The 18,012-nt window shown below is 38.5% G+C and overlaps 1 protein-coding gene across 3 annotated transcripts in view; it reads left to right on the plus strand.

Moving 5' to 3' along the window:
• The window catches only part of appa (amyloid beta (A4) precursor protein a), a 48,078-nt gene that overhangs the window by 21,734 nt on the left and 8,332 nt on the right, over nt 1-18,012 (plus strand). For 2 of the 3 annotated variants that reach the window (XM_082163802.1, XM_082163804.1), the window contains 11 exons: nt 1-194; nt 1,000-1,232; nt 2,511-2,678; nt 6,455-6,588; nt 7,200-7,274; nt 7,922-8,080; nt 12,045-12,173; nt 12,860-12,959; nt 14,114-14,308; nt 16,072-16,125; nt 17,601-17,683. The exon at nt 1-194 is cut by the window's left edge and continues 3 nt beyond it. In XM_082163802.1, the coding sequence (XP_082019928.1) occupies nt 1-194; nt 1,000-1,232; nt 2,511-2,678; nt 6,455-6,588; nt 7,200-7,274; nt 7,922-8,080; nt 12,045-12,173; nt 12,860-12,959; nt 14,114-14,308; nt 16,072-16,125; nt 17,601-17,683 (1,524 nt within the window). The remainder of the gene's footprint in view (nt 195-999; nt 1,233-2,510; nt 2,679-6,454; nt 6,589-7,199; nt 7,275-7,921; nt 8,081-12,044; nt 12,174-12,859; nt 12,960-14,113; nt 14,309-16,071; nt 16,126-17,600; nt 17,684-18,012) is intronic. The other variant, XM_082163803.1, reaches the window with a different exon arrangement.

Below are 18,012 nucleotides of genomic sequence, written 5' to 3' on the forward strand. Positions count from 1 at the left end.
TGTGGCGACCGCAGCATGAATCTCCATGATTATGGGATGCTGTTGCCGTGCGGGATCGACCGTTTCCGGGGCGTTGAGTTCGTCTGTTGCCCGGTGGAGAAGGAGTCTGACAGCGCAGTGATGAAGGAGGAGGAGGATGATGATGATTCTGACGTGTGGTGGGGAGGAGCCGAGGCTGATTACAGTGAGAACAGGTACAGCTCACTCCTCACTCCTCCAGGACCCCTGAACCGTTCTTTTGGTTCCCGAAAAGAAATCCTAAAATATACTGGGAATATATGTGACCCGGGAATTTTTTTTTATTGAGATTTATGCATCATCTGAAAGCTGAATAAATAAGCTTTCTAATGATGTATGTTTTTTTTATGACAGGACAATATTTGGCTGAGAAACAATTATTAAAAAATCTGGAATCTGAGGATGCAAAAAAATCGAAACATTGAGAAAATCTCCTTTAAAGTTGTTCATTTATGTTGGCGATTGTGCTGCATTCATTCACACAAATACATGTTTTATATATTTACGGTAGGAAATTTACTAAATATCTTCATGGAACATGATCTTTACTTAATATCCTAATGATTTTTGGCATAAAAGAAAAATCTATAATTTTGACCCATACAATGTATTGTTATACAAATATACCCGTGCGACTCGAGACTGGTGACGTGATCCAGGGTCACATATATATACTGAGAATATATAAGCATACAGTCAAACCAAAATTTATTCAACATTTCTCACATTATCACAGTTTATTCGCTATAGTTTAGAAAATGGTAATAAATATGAGCAGAACTCAGTTGATATTTGACTGGTTTTGTCCGTCCTTCTGTTAGACTGTCTCACACATGAATTATGTTGAATATCTGTCAGCTGTTAAATGTAACTACACAATTAGATAATACCAGTTTAGCTCAACCAATCACCAAGCAATGCTTCATGTTGTTCAGTCTGTGTGTAAAAGGTCGCATTAGCATTGCCGGTGTTTTCCTGCAGCATGACTCGAGACGCAGACGCTGAACCCGCTGTGGTGGAGGATGATGAGGATCCAGACGAGGAAGAGGAAGAGGCTGTGGACAACGACGAGGACGGAGACGGAGACGAAGACCAGAAGGATGACGAAGATGATGAGGTCATCGATGAGCGCCGTGACAACGGCCAGAGCACCAGCGTTGCCATGACGACCACCACGACCACGACGACTGAGTCTGTGGAGGAGGTGGTGCGAGGTGAGCGAGAGCGTCCAATCACGTGCTGTTCTCACTAGTGGTCGAACGATATATATCGATTTATTTATTTTGATGGCCGATGCACAGATATGACTCATAAATGCAGACCTGAGATCCACTCAGATTATTGAACAAATTAAAGTACTTAAAAATTAAAGTGCAAAAAAAGCAACAAAATTTAAGTGAGTGTTTTAAGATTTCGAATTATTCCTAATTTGATGATATCAGTAAACAGGCTAAAAATATTAAAAACACATGCATAACAATTGCTTAAATTAAATTTTACGTAATATTTACTAAATTAGTGATTATGTTGAAAATGATTTTGAAAAAAATATGAATTTGTCAAACAAACAGATTTATATTTTACATTGCAACTTGATTTTTAAATCCGATTATATTATTTTTCACAAATAAATTAATAAAGTACACAAATAAAAAGCAAATAAATAATTTAACCATAATCATATTTTTACAAATTTAGATAAGGCTGGATTTGCCACTCAGGCGCGCCATTCACAATGCTTTCAAAATAAAAGTCCCACATAAAAATATTCCGATATATAATATTTATTTTTATGAATTAACCATAATTTGTTTATTATTGGATTTGACTTTAGACCATTTTAAAGTAACAAACACCATAATGTGATATTTTTTTATTTTTATTTTTTTCAAGTATGAAAGGATATTAAATTAATATAATGACTTAACATTCACAAGGCTTTCAAAATAAAAGTCCAAAATGTCAAATAAGTCGCATAATTTCTTAGACAGAACTGTTAAACCGAGATAGAAGACACTCGGACACTCAGGCGCTGCCATTCACAATGTTTTCAAAATGAAAGTCCCATGTGCTGTCAAAATAAGTCACATTTATTAGACAAAATTGTTAAACAGAGACAGTAAACATTAATACATGTTTTATGGGAGTGTCCACATGTACTAAGGAGCTAAGGAATGTGTGGTGTATTGCTTATGTTTAATGCAATTACTGGAAGTAATGTAACTGCACAAGTTATTGTTGTTATTGTATCTTGGCAAAATTGAAAATAAATAAAAAAGTGGAAAAAAACAAAAAACAGAGACAGTAAACTAATGGAGACGCTCGGACACTCAGGCGCTGCCATTCACAACGATTTCAAAACAAAAGTCACATCAGTCAAACAGATGCAGAAAAAACGGCCAAAAATCGATATATCGGTTGACCACTAGTTCTCATGTCATCAGACGCTGCTCTTCATGCGTGTCTGCGTGTGTGTGTGTGTGTCCCGTCAGAGGTGTGTTTTGCGAGCGCAGAGACGGGCCCCTGCAGGGCCATGTTGCCGCGCTGGTATTTTGTGCGCGAGGAGGGCCGGTGCGCGCCCTTCATCTACGGTGGCTGCGGAGGGAACCGCAATAACTTTGAGTCGGAGGAATACTGTCAGTCTGTCTGCAGCAGTGTGTGTAAGTCACCGACAGAACCGACACGCGTGCCACTAACACTCATTCACTCACACTCGTGCCCATCAAACCTCAGGCTTTCTTCAGAGAAACACAACAAGAGACGTTTAGCAAGATGCTCTTAATCATAATGGAAGCAGACAGCGATCAGGAGCCGTCAAAAAGCTCCATACAAGTATCATAAACGGGGTTTCAAAGTGGGGTCTGGGGGAAAACAACAACACATTTTTTTTATAGATAATACAAATAAATAAAAATACAAATCACTGTTTAAATGAATTAAAAAGGCTAAATTAAAAAAAAAATAATTAAATAATAAAATTTAGATGAAAATAAACAAATAATTAATAAACATAACAATACCATAATGAGTATAAAAAAAAATTAAAAAAAATTCCAAATAATATTTCAGACATATAAAAAAAAAAAAAATCACAGTATAAATTGGTTCTTTATACATAAGAATGTATAGCTGCCTTTTTAAATGTTAGTATGGATCGGGGGTCTGGGAAAAAAACAATGTAAAAGATAAATAAATAAATAATAAAAATTTATTATAATAAAAATGTAGTACAAATGGATTCGAAATTAATTACAAAGGCTAAATTAAAAAAGAAATAATAAAATTTAGATAAAAAAAAAAAAACTGTACAATACTATAGTAAGTAGAAAAAATAAACTAAATATTTTCCAAATAATATTTTACACATATTTATAATATTTATTTTTCACAGTATAATTATTAATTTATTTTTTACATACAAATTTATAGCTGCCTTTTTAAATGTCAGTATGGACGGATAAAAGGTTGAAAACCCCTGGTCCTGATGCATGCACCATATTTTAGATTAGATTAAATGAACTCCAGAAGTATTGTCCATTTGTTTGTTCAGTACATGAAGTACAAGTCTATTATTTCCATAATAAATATTCTGCTAAGTGTACTTCTTTTTCACAAGGGTTATGATGCATTTATGGTGATTTGTGTCAGTTTTGGAGTTTGATAGTCACTGATCAGCGTGAGAATCCTGCTAAACGTCTCCTTTTGTGTTTCACTGAGGAAAGAAAGTAGTACAGGTTTGGAAGGACATGATGACGAGTGAATGAATTATTCCTTCAGTTTGAGACTCTTGCTGATCTGCACTGACTGTCAGTTTCTCACGTGTGTGTGTGTGTGTGGGGGGGTGTGTGTGTGTGTGTGTGTGTGTGTGCGTGTGTGTGTGTGCGTTGGCTGCTGATTAACTCAGATCTTCTCTCTGAATTTCTCTCCTGTAATTCTTCAACTAATCTTGTGGTATTTTTGTGAGACTGAAGTGTGTGTGTGTTTTACATTTGCATGCATAAAATCGTCAATGTCTTCACTACAAACCTTGAGCTTCCTCGCTTCTCTCTTCATGACTTTATCTGTCAAACGCTGTTTAGACTTTAGTAAGTGTCTTTCAATCAAGTCCTTTGATATGGTAAGTAATGCATCAACAAGAGAGAAAACTGTGCTTGTCAAGCCATTTCATGTTGGATCCTATTGCTGGTTTGAGATATGAATAATTTGCATCAGCTCTATTTTATAGAGTATAAATAACCAGACATCATACAGAGATTATCTGTAACTTAAACACAATCATTTGGCACAAATCATCCAGAATGTTCTGCTCAAGGTTGCAGTTTCTTGTGTGTTATATTGCTTCGCTACAGATTAAACAGGAATAAAATGGTCAAACTCTCTTCTAACCGCTTTAACCCTGGTTTAGTTCACCACGCCGTATTTACCGTAATTTCAAGATGGCACCACGTGATGTCAAAATCGAAAATTCCCAGCTTACTAGTTGATAGGGATGCACCGATAATGAAATTTTGGCCGATACCGATAACCGATAATTCTTTATATTTGAAAGCCGATAACCGATATATTGGCCGATAAATCTAAATCCACATTTTTATATATTTTTTTTAAAGCCTGATTATAAAAACGACTGTCATCGCCAGCGGCCCATGACATATCGGCTCTCACTAAAAATCTGTGGTAACACGTGAGGAAATGCTAGATTTTTTTATAGCTGGCAAAGTTAAAGTGTAATGAAATACACTGACACCTTATTTTTGTATATTTATACAAAATGCCCTGCTACATATATTAGCCTACAGTAACCATAATTGTATTTAAAACACATAAATGTGCATGTATATGTATAATGATGTCATTATAAAATATATATTTGTTTATATACACACTATAAATGCATATATTTGAAAATAGTACATTTTCTGGTCAAAATAATAATAAAAAAGTTCCGTACATAGCCTAGATCTACGCGCCCCCTGAACCCACATTATAAAGATGGACAGTGACATAGAAATTGCACAAATTAAGCATACGTTCCATACAATTGAGGTGTTATCGAAATATCTCAATTTTAATAATGAGTGATTATTTAACAAAAAGGCAAGTAAAACGGTCAGGGTTACATTTTACACACACACACACACACACACACACACACACACACACACACACACACACACACACACACACACACACACACACACACACACACACACACACACCTCTGAAGCGATAGAAAAGTCCTCGGGACCGCATCACTCGCTAGACGACACAACCTGCATTGGTGTACAAGACCGAAGTCCACCATTCTCCAGTTGAATGGTCGCTACACACACACAGTTCAGATGTGTCCGTGGTTAATGGCCAACCAGTCTAGCCCGCAGTCAGAGTCCAGCCCGGGCAGCATCACGGGGAAAGATGCACTGGAACTTCTGCACCACCATGAAAACAAACGCGCATCCCATCATTGCCTCTCTCATCTACTACGTGATATCACAGTTTGACATGTCTGTCATTGGAAAGTTCCACGTGGTGTCATGAATAATTAAGAGCAAGCGTCTTCTCATTGGATAAGAAAACTCAGTCTCATGAATAAATATGAGACACCGATGAGTCATCAAAGTACTATAGACACGATGAAGATTTTAAACCCGGAAGGTGAAAATAGCGGAAAAAAACCATTTTCCCCCTACTATTAAATCTAACAGATGCTAACATTGTCTTCAATGGTGTTCAACACACACACCTCTGTTACAATCTCAGAAAATTTGGTTTAGGGTTTCATGACCCTTTAAAAGCCATGTCCAAAACACAAATCTAATGTTCTCATTATAATTTTAATGAAGCCGATATGACAGACATGTTGAACTTCACTGTATTTTCCTTTTTTTGAAGTGATTCAAATCATATTTCAAGCAATTCAACACCATCATGTTGAACATCTGAAGTGTCTCAGCTGAAGGAAATAATACATTATTTATCGGCTGATTTTCGCAAAGTTTCTTATCAGACCGATAACATTAAAAATGAACATACATTTGAAGTGGATCAACAAAGTTCATCAGAGTCGTCCTAAGACAAGAACGGTGTTGTTTAAAGTTCATGTATAACTTTGATGAAAGGTTTCGATACACCTCAAATGTTCACTTCTGTATATCGGCCGATACCGATATATCGTGCATCTCTCCAACTTGTAATGACGAGCTCTATGAGGACGTTAGATCTTACCATTCTTTACTCTAAAAGTTAATAATTTTTAAATGCACTAAATTGCAAATGTGAAATGTGTAATTAGGAATTAAAAGGTCAAAACCCTGGTTTAAGCTACGTTCACGCCACGTTGTAATTACCGTCATTTAAAGATGACAACTTACGAGAGGACGTGAGGTCTTCCGTTACGAGCCTCTCCTGATGTGTTGTGTCTCTGTGGGATCCGCAGTGCCGACTCCCTCCTCCAGTCCTCCCGACGCCGTGGACCGATACCTGGAGACGCCGGCCGACGAGAACGAACACGCTCACTTCCTGAAGGCCAAGGAGAGCCTGGAGGCCAAACACCGCGAGCGCATGTCTCAGGTTCGACACGCAGACAAACTCATGCTTTCCTTCGGCGAGGACGCATTCAATTGACCAAAAGTGACATTTATAATGTTACAAAAGATTCTATTGGCTGTTTGAACTTTCTATGTCATCAAAAGTGACCGTAAGGAGTTTTAAATTGTCACAAAAGATTCTATTTCAAATAAATGCTGTTCTTTTGAACTTTCTATTCATCATAGAATCCTGAAAAAAAAAAAAAAATCATCACGGTTTCCACAAAAAAATGAAACTGTTTTCTACATTGATAATCATAAATGTTTCTTAAGCAGCAAATTTATCATATTAGAGTGATTTGTGAAGGATCATGTGACACTGAAGACTGGAGTAATGATGCTGAAAATTCAGCTTTGATCACAGTAATAAATTACACTTTACTATATAACATCTGCTTTAAATTACAATAATATTTCCCTATTTTTACTGTATTTTTGATCAAATAAACCCAGACTTTAAAACATTAACATTAACAAATCTACCTTACTATATTTTTGTGAATGAGTTTTTGAAGCTGTTTCTATAGAAATATGAGGTTTGATGTAACATGATGGAGGATAAAGTGCTGATTGTCATGTGATCTTGTTCTGTAGGTGATGAGGGAATGGGAAGAGGCCGAGAGACAGGCGAAGAGTTTACCGCGCAACGACAAGAAGGCCGTGATCCAGGTCAGTTCAGTCCTTTACCGGGAATTCAACATGGGAATTTCCCATGAGGCCCTTCCTCGTAGAAGGAACTCCATTCATTTTCTCCATAGGGGAATTGATTTTTAACAATAACTTGTAGTTAAAGTTTGTTCATTTGTTAATCGATGGTATTTGCGTCTGTTGAAGCCATTAGCCCACATTATTTTAGCTTGACTCTGAAAATAATTGTTTAACAGCAGGAATTTCTGGTGAGAAACTGTGAGTTAATGAAATTGTGGGTTATTTTGAATTTAAGTTGAAAGAATGTGAGGAATGTGCTTAAATTACTATTTATTGATTATTTATTGATCAAATCTAGTCATTTAAAGGTAAATAAAATTAAAAATAACAAAAAATCTCCAGAAAAAATTGCATTAAAAACAGAAAAAAAAAGCTTTCTAGAAAAAAAAAAGGAAAAAAAGTATAATTTTAGGGCTTCAGGTCATTTTCAGCTTCGGGATCTGCGAGGGAAGGATGAGTCAATAGAGACTTTTTTCAAAATCCCTGTGGGAGAAATGATTGGAAAAAGTACTTCTGGAACCAACGCCGCTGAAAAAGGGGGCAATCGCTATTCCACTCTATTGTTTGATTTCCCATGAGTCTTTGCCTGATTGCTGGTGTTCCCGCAGCGCTTCCAGGAGAAGGTGGAGGCGCTGGAACAGGAGGCGGCCGGTGAGCGCCAGCAACTGGTGGAGACACACATGGCTCGCGTGGAGGCGCTTCTGAACGACCGGCGCCGGCTGGCTCTCGAGAGTTACCTGTCCTCCCTGCAGAGCGACCCGCCCCGGGTACACGCGTGTGCTCACACACACCTCACATGATGCTCAGATACACACGTGTGCTCTAACACACACCTCACATGATGCACTGAAACACACGTATGCTTTTACACACGCCTCACATGATGCTCAGATACACACGTGTGCTCTAACACACACCTCACATGATGCACTGATACACACGTGTGCTTTTACACACGCCTCACATGATGCACTGATACACACGTGTGCTTTTACACACGCCTCACATGATGCACTGTTACACACGTGCTTTTACACACGCCTCACATGATGCACTGATACACACGTGTGCTCTAACACACACCTCACATGATGCTCAGATACACGTGTGCTCTAACACACTCCTCACATGATGCACTGATACACACGTGTGCTTTTACACACGCCTCACATGATGCTCAGATACACGCGTGTGCTCTAACACACACCTCACATGATGCTCAGATACACGCGTGTGCTCTAACACACCTCACATGATGCACTGATACACGCGTGTGCTTTTACACACGCCTCACATGATGCACTGATACACGCGTGTGCTCTAACACACACCTCACATGATGCACTGATACACACGTGTGCTTTTACACACGCCTCACATGATGCACTGATACACGCGTGTGCTCTAACACACCTCACATGATGCTCAGATACACGCGTGTGCTCTAACACACACCTCACATGATGCAGATACACGCGTGTGCTTTTACACACGCCTCACATGATGCACTGATACACACGTGTGCTTTTACACACGCCTCACATGATGCACTGATACACGCGTGTGCTTTTACACACGCCTCACATGATGCACTGATACACACGTGTGCTCTAACACACACCTCACATGATGCACTGATACACACGTGTGCTCTAACACACACCTCACATGATGCACTGATACACGCGTGTGCTCTAACACACACGCACATGATCCTCAGATACACGCGTGTGCTTTTACACACACCTCACATGATGCACTGATACACGCGTGTGCTTTTACACACACCTCACATGATGCACTGATACACACGTGTGCTTTTACACACGTTCTTCACATGATGCACTGATACACGTGTGCTTTTACACACGCCTCACATGATGCACTGATACACGCGTGTGCTTTTACACACACCTCACATGATGCACTGATACACACGTGTGCTTTTACACACGCCTCACATGATGCACAGATACACGCGTGTGCTTTTACACACGTTCTTCACATGATGCACTGATACACGTGTGCTTTTTACACACGCCTCACATGATCCACTGATACACGCGTGTGCTTTTACACACACCTCACATGATGCACTGAAACACACGTGTGCTTTTACACACGCCTCACATGATGCACTGATACACGCGTGCTGTTACACACGCCTCACATGATGCACTGATACACACGTGTGCTTTTACACACGCCCTTCACATGATGCACAGATACACACGTGTGCTTTTACACACACCTCACATGATGCACAGATACACACGTGTGCTTTTACACACGCCTCACATGATTCACTGATACACGTGTGCTTTTACACACGTTCTTCACATGATGCACAGATACACGCGTGTGCTTTTACACACGCCTCACATGATTCACTGATACACGCGTGTGCTTTTACACACGTTCTTCACATGATGCACAGATACACGCGTGTGCTTTTACACACGCCTCACATGATGCACAGATACACGCGTGTGCTCTCAAGTCAAGTCAAGTCATCTTCATTTATATAGCGCTTTTAACAACGTAGATTGTTTCAAAGCAGCTTCACAGAGATAAGCGTATAATTTAAGGTAACAGAGATTGTTTTGGCTTTATAGCAGAGTTAAGTTATTTTCCATCTAAAGTTAGTTTTGATTGATTTGCTTCCGTCGCAACGATCATTTGTTTTTAAATTAGGGGCCGCTAAGACGACACCATTCCCTCTACACAGACTTTAAACGCGAACCTGTGAGAAACGCTGATGGCGTTCACATGCGCATTTAGAATGGGTTCTATAGTTATGTGCATTTGAAATTACGCAGGTTTGGATTTTCCCTACAAGCCAAGCCTAAAAGCCAAAGTAAAAGTACTTGTCTTTCCTTATAAATTTTGATAAAGAATTTTATTTTATTTTGTCGCTTAGGGGTAGGAACGCGAAACGAATTTTCCCGACAACGCCTTATCTGTAGAGTGGTAGAGGGATCCTCCATAGGGACAGACTAGTTGAAACTTCAGCACTGCGTTGTCATCGGGTCCAGGCGAAGGTCCATCGTCAGATCTGGATACGGCCCGGATCCGGCAGGCTGCAGGAAAACCTCGGGATAAACACAGACACTAAAATTAGCGTAGATGCCATTCTTCTCATGATGTAACGAGTACATCAGGATTTATGGGAAGTGTTCCCGGTTCCGGCTGACCTAATCTATGCAGCCTAACATTAAATTATAGAAGTCTATAATGTATTATGTGAATGCTAGGTCAAAGAGATGTGTCTTTAATCTGGCTTTGAACTGACAGAGTGTGTCTGCTTCCCTGACAATGGTAGGAAGACTGTTCCAGAGTTTTGGTGCTAAATAGGAAAAGGATCTACCGCCAGCAGTCGATTTTGATATTCTAGGTATTATCAACTGGCCGGAATTTTGAGATCGCAATAGACGTGAAGGACTATAATGCGTTAAGAGCTCGCTCAAGTACTGCGGAGCTAAACCATTTAGTGCTTTGTAAGTAATCAGCAATATTTTAAAATTTATGCGATGTTTAATAGGGAGCCAATGCAGTTTTGACAGAACTGGGCTAATATGGTCATACTTCCTGGTTCTGGTAAGAACTCGAGCTGCTGCGTTTTGAACCAGCTGTAGTTTGTTTATTAAACGTGCACACACACCTCACATGATGCACTAACACACACCTCACATGATGCACTGATACACACGTGTGCTCTAACACACACCTCACATGATGCACAGATACACACGTGTGCTTTTACACACGCCCTTCACATGATGCACAGATACACGCGTCTACTTTTACACACGCCTCACATGATGCACAGATACACGCGTCTACTTTTACACACGCCTCACATGATGCACTGATACACACGTGTGCTCTAACACACACCTCACATGATGCTCAGATACACGTGTGCTCTAACACACTCCTCACATGATGCACAGATACACGCGTCTACTTTTATACACGCCTCACATGATGCACAGATACACGCGTCTACTTTTACACACGCCTCACATGATGCACAGATACACGCGTCTACTTTTACACACGCCTCACATGATGCACAGATACACGCGTGTACTTTTACACACGCCCTTCACATGATGCACACATACAAGCGCTTTCTGTAAAAACTTGTTCACACGCATCTTACACGAGTTCAAAAGTTTGGAATTAAGATTTTTCTCTTCTGCTCACATAGGCTGCATTTGATTGATTAAAAAGTGTGAAATATTATTACCAATTAATGTAGCTGTTTTCTATAGAAGCTTGTTTCCGCCACAGAATTAAACATTTTAAAAGATAATTGCGACTTTTTATCTCATAATGGCGAGTTTACATCTCGCAATTTTAAAAGTCAGAATTGCATGAGATAAACTCGCAATTCTGAGAAATAAAGTCAGAATTGCCTGATATAAACTTCTGTGTTATTTATAGCTTCCGTTAGATACGACTGGCAGATCAATTAAATTAAATTGAATGTGGAGGATTTTAACTTGATTGACAGGGCAGTTTAAACAGAGACAAAGTAGTTTGTTCCAGAAGTTTGCCTGCTCGAAAGTATCTTCATTAAAGGACTGCATGCTTTTAGTGTGTAGTATAAATCGGAGAATTGTGACGCAGCATATAGAAACACAGATCATATGAGTTCTGAATGTGAGAGAGTTTGCTGATATCTGGTGTTGTGAGTGTTTGCTGATGCTGTTGTGTCTCCTGCAGCCTCGGCATGTGTTCAGTCTGCTGAAGAAGTACGTGCGCGCCGAGCAGAAAGACCGACAACACACACTCAAACACTTTGAACACGTGCGCATGGTCGACCCGAAGAAAGCCGCGCAGATCCGGCCGCAGGTACGAGTGTATCACCGATAATAACCTGCTAAAATAGCACAATATTGACTGTCAGCCCATGACTTCCATCATGGTTCATTTGAGTTTTTATTTTAGTATTATTCATATTTTGAATTAGCTTTTATTTTTATATATTTTTTTATGTTAATTACATTTTTAGTAGTTTTAAGTGCTTTTGTCATTTTTTTAATAGTATTTATTTAGGTTTCTTTTTTCTTTTTTTTGCTTGATTTATTTCCAGTTAATAATTTTAGTGCTTCTCATTTTCATTTCAGCTTTATTTCAGTTTACAGAAATGTTTTTAGTTAACGATAATAACCCTGGGTCCAGTTAATGCATTAACTAACAATGATAAATGTTACATTATTTATTAATCCATTCTTCACACCGCTTTAATGGAATTTAATAATGGAATTGAATTTAAAGCTGGTTTACCACACCATTATATTATAAACTTCTAAACTATTCGTCACAGTCTATTGGAATGAATTGTGAGTTTACTGACTGATGTAGAGCGTTTCAAATCAGTCACATGTTCCCTATGAAGGCTGAAGACAGCTAGTTTACTAGGTTTTGCTGATTGTGAAGATGAGCAAACCGTGAGTTAGCTGGATCTTTGAAGATCCTTTAGGATTGAAGCGGATTAAAAGCTCAGTGACCCACTGACCTCTGACCTTTGACCTCAGGTGCTGACCCATCTGCGCGTGATCGAGGAGCGAATGAACCAGTCTCTCGGGCTCCTGTACAAGGTGCCGGGAGTCGCTGAGGATATCCAGGACCAAGTCGGTGAGTTTGTGACGAGACTGTGATGTTGTTCAGGAAAGAGATGATGACAAACCGTATGTGACCCTGGACCACAAAACCAGTCACATGGGTCAATTTTTGGAAATTGAGATTTATACATCAGCAATAAATAAGCTTTCCATTGATGTATGATTTTGTTATGATAGGACAATATTTGGTCTAGACACAACTATTGAAAATCTGGAATCTGAGGATGCAAACAAATCGAAACATTGAGAAAATCTCCTTTAAAGTTGTTCATTTATGTTCACGATTGTGCTGCATTCACTCACACAAATACATATTTTATATATTTACAGTAGGAAATGTAAAAAATATCTTCATGGAACATGATCTTTACTTAATATCCTAATGATTTTTGGCATAAAAGAAAAATGGATAATTTTGACCCATACAGTGTATTGTTATACAAGTATACCCGTGCGACTCGAGACTGGTGACGTGATCCAGGGCCACACATAATAATGATGGACTATATTTGACTGTAATGATGGAGTCAGATGTGGTATCGGGTCTGATCTCACGTGTTGCTCGTCCACTGGTGTGTATTTGTGTCTCGTGCGTCACCGCTCCATCTGTTGGTTTGCTCTCTGGCTTCTGGCTTCGTTCCTGCGTTCGGCAGCAGCTCGTCTGTCATCAAGTGTGTCTGTAATTAAAGCTCTGATAAGCCTGTCGTTTCCTCTGTAATCCTGTCGTATCGTCATCAATCATCATAATCATCATCATCATCATCATCATCATCATCTCTCTCTCTCTCTCTCTCTCTCTCTCTCTCTCTCTCTCTCTCTCTCTCTCTCTCTCTCTCTCTTTCTCTCTCTCTCTCTCTCTCTCTCTCTCTCTCTCTCTCTCTCTCTCTCTCTCTCTCTCTCTCTCTCTCTCTCTCTTTCTCTCGATTTTTTTGCACCCTCAGATTCCAAATTTTCAATAGTTGTATCTCGGCCAAATATTGTCCTATCCTAACAAACCATACATCAATGGAAAGCTTATGTATTCAGCTTTCAGATGATGTATAAATCTCAATTAAAAACCCATGTGACCAGGGTCACATATATGAAAATATGTATATGGAATGTCCCCATTTAGAAAGCTAAGTAAACGTGTGTGTGTGTGTGTGTGTGTGTGTGTGTGTGTCTCAGAGCTGTTGCAGCGTGAGCAGCAGGAGATGTCGGCTCAGTTGGCTAACCTGCAGAGTGACGTCCGGGTGAGTTACGGCAACGACGCGCTGATGCCGGACAGCACCGTGAGCCTGGACCTGCTTCCGGCCGAAGACTCGCAGGGCTTCGGCTTCATACACCCCGAGAGCTTCAACCAGCCCAACACACAGAACGAGGGTACGAGCTGGACGTATCCCAGCAGCCCCGGCTGCCATCCGACACCCGCTGTCACAGGAACACCGAGATCTGATGCTTCCAATCAGCAATTCATTACCAGTCTGCTCTCTAGGGCTGGCAAAGGGGCTGGAAAGCTCAACTCAAATTTCTTTCTTAATCATTAGCAAAATTTGAATTGTAAAGGCAATGCTTAAAGGGATAGATCATCCAAACATGAAGAATAGCCCATGATTTACTCGCCCTCAAGTCATCCTAGGTGTATATGACACTCTTCTATCAGACGAATACAATCTGTGTTATATTTAAAAATGTCCTGGTTCTTCCAAGCTTTATAATGGCAGTGAATGGCCATTTCTGTTTTGAAGTCCATAAAAGTGCATCTATCCATCATAAAAGTGCATCTATCCCTCATAAAAGTGCATCTGTCCATCATAAAAGTGCATCTATCCCTCATAAAAGTGCATCTATCCATCATAAAAGTGCATCTATCCATCATAAAAGTGCATCTATCCATCATAAAAGTGCATCTATCCCTCATAAAAGTGCATCTATCCATCATAAAAGTGCATCTATCCCTCATAAAAGTGCGTCTATCCCTCATAAAAGTGCATCTATCCCTCATAAAAGTGCATCTATCCATCATAAAAGTGCATCTATCCATCATAAAAGTTCATCTAGGCCTTCTGAAGCGAAGCGATGCGTTTGTGTAAGAAAAATATTCATATTTAACACGTTACAAATAGCTTTAACAGAAGGCCATTATTGTGGAGCACTTTTATGATGGATAAATCCACTTTTATGATGGATAGATCCACTTTTATGATGATAGATGCACTTTTATGATGATAGATGCACTTTTATGATGGATAGATGCACTTTTATCATGGATAGATGGACTTTTATGATGGATAGATGCACTTTTATGATGGATAGATGCACTTTTATGATGGATAGATGCACTTTTATGATGGATAGATGCACTTTTATGATGGACAGATGCACTTTTATCATGGATAGATGGACTTTTATGATGGATAGATGAACGTTTATGATGGATAGATGCACTTTTATGATGGACAGATGCACTTTTATGATGGACAGATGCACTTTTATCATGGATAGATGGACTTTTATGATGGATAGATGAACGTTTATGATGGATAGATGCACTTTTATGATGGATAGATGCACTTTCATGGACTTCAAAACAGAAACGGCCATTCACTGCCATTATAAAGCTCGGAAGAACCAGGACAATTCTGATTGTATTCGTCTGAAAGAAGAATGTCATATACACCTAGGAGGACTTGAGGGCGAGTAAATCAATCATGGGCTAATTTTCATTTTTGGGTGAACTATCCCTTTAATGTTTACTGTATTGTCTGTATTGCCCACAAGAGGGCGCAAGCGAGTGCAATAACCAAATATAAACCAAATCAAGCATCACATCTTTTATTGAAATGAAATGACATTCACTTTTTAAAGTGCATTAACTTTTGAAGCGATTATTCTTAAATAAAATATAATTTCTGTAATGTGCATGCAAGGAAAATTAGGTTACAATAGTGCATAAAACTGTGTTTGTGCATCAGAAACAGTTATTTATTAACAATGAGCAATATTAATCCTTATGTTCATGCTAGGTGTGTGTGTGAATGGCGCTCAGCTTTATTAGTCAGATGAATCCTCAAAAAGCCCCTTTTCCTCCTGTGTTGATGTGAATATGAAGTGCATGAGTGAGTGATGCTCCTGTTTCTCCACAGTTGAGCCGGTCGATGCCCGACCCGTCGCAGACCGAGGCTTCCCGACACGACCAGGTACGTGTGATCATGGAATATTTTTCATATTTTTAACATATGCTCATGTTTGTGTTTCATAATGTAACAAAATATGCAGTAAACCTCACATCTGTTCCATATGGCTGTGAATTCAGTGACGTTTACTGTTTCGGTACATTATAAAACACAAACATGAGCACAAACACTGATAGCAGAATATTAATCTGAATATGGCAATATTTCCATTACTGTTGAGTCATGTAAATGCCACAGTCTAATTGCCTGATTCAGTTCAGTTTAAGACAATATTCTAGTTCCACAAATTCTGATTCCCATATATGAAATAATAAGCCTGTTTTAATTTTCATTTTATTTTTCCAAAATTCATTTTTTCCCGTTTAATGGTTAAATAAAATTTTAGTAATCAAAAAGCTAGTCTAATTAATTGAAATCATGAAACTTATACAATTTAACAACAATTCATTAAAATATTTATAATTTATTACTGTGTAATTTATGATATTATGTTTTGTTTTTATTTATTTTTTGCTCTGAACATGTTGTAGCACTTTGAGTTTGAGAAAGGCGCATTACAAATACAATTTATTACTATTATTAAAAGTTCATTTTGTTAAATTACATGTTTAGGGCCCAATAAAATAGGGGTTTTTTTCTTCTCAAATTGCGTCTCAAATTATTTTTTTTCTGTTTTAAGTTTTTTGGATTAAATATTCATGGTTTAATTAAATTTTAATAATCAAAGCATGTCTGATTAATTGAATTCATAAAAACTACAATTTATTAATTTAAATAAATAAATTAATTTATTTATTTATTTCCATGAAATTATTTTTTCCCCTAGAAATTCTGTTGTGTATTTAAATTTTTCTAGCAATCAAATGAAGACATTAACATGATTTCATATTAAATTAAATAGCTTTTTTTTGTCAAACAAAGTGCTACACAATGAGCTCTACTGTTGAACTGTTTCATTCAGTCCATTATAATTATGAACAAAATAATTAACCATTATGCAGCATGACAAGTTGACAAGGTTGAATAAATAGTACATTTGACACAAAACTTAGACTAAAACTAAATAAAAAAAAAGCTGACAAAATGAACAGGTGTCAGAATACAAACATTCGTAAAGGCTCATACCAAGACCGATAACTATATTAGTGTCCACACCAGCGCACGATATCATTCTGTTTATTATAATTATGCATTTTATGGCGTCTGTCGCTTTAAATGCTGGAGCTCTTAAAGCAAGATTCTGATTGGCTGTTCCAATTCAAATTGAACACATAACTCAAATTGCCGATGTTTTCATCGTTCATCAGCTGGAGAAAATCCCAACGATTTCGTTCCTCTGTCATTATCACTATAGTTGTGCTATAGACTCTGCTATTCTTTTATAGTGATTTATAAGTCCTTGTTGTTAATGCAACACACCCCTCACTCCAGTGCATTATTTGCGATGTTTAATTTGCATCTCTGTGGTTGTCGTTCAGTGTCTGGACTGAAGCCGGATGATATTCCTGAGCTGCGGATGGAAGCCGAAGAGAGACACAGCGAAGTTTACCACCAGAAACTGGTACGTGCACGCTATCATCACCGTATTCTAGCTAACGACCTGCACGCTCATATCACAGTATTCATATCACAGTATTCATATCACCGTATTCATATCACCGTATTCATATCACCGTATTCATATCACCGTATTCTAGCTAACGACCTACACGCTCATATCACAGTATTCATATCACAGTATTCATATCACAGTATTCTAGCTAACGACCTACACGCTCATATCACAGTATTCATATCACCGTATTCATATCACCGTATTCATATCACCGTATTCATATCACCGTATTCATATCACCGTATTCTAGCTAACGACCTACACGCTCATATCAC

Source organism: Leuciscus leuciscus, assembly GCF_965113295.1.
Source record: "Leuciscus leuciscus genome assembly, chromosome: 3".
Taxonomy (NCBI): domain Eukaryota; kingdom Metazoa; phylum Chordata; class Actinopteri; order Cypriniformes; family Leuciscidae; genus Leuciscus; species Leuciscus leuciscus.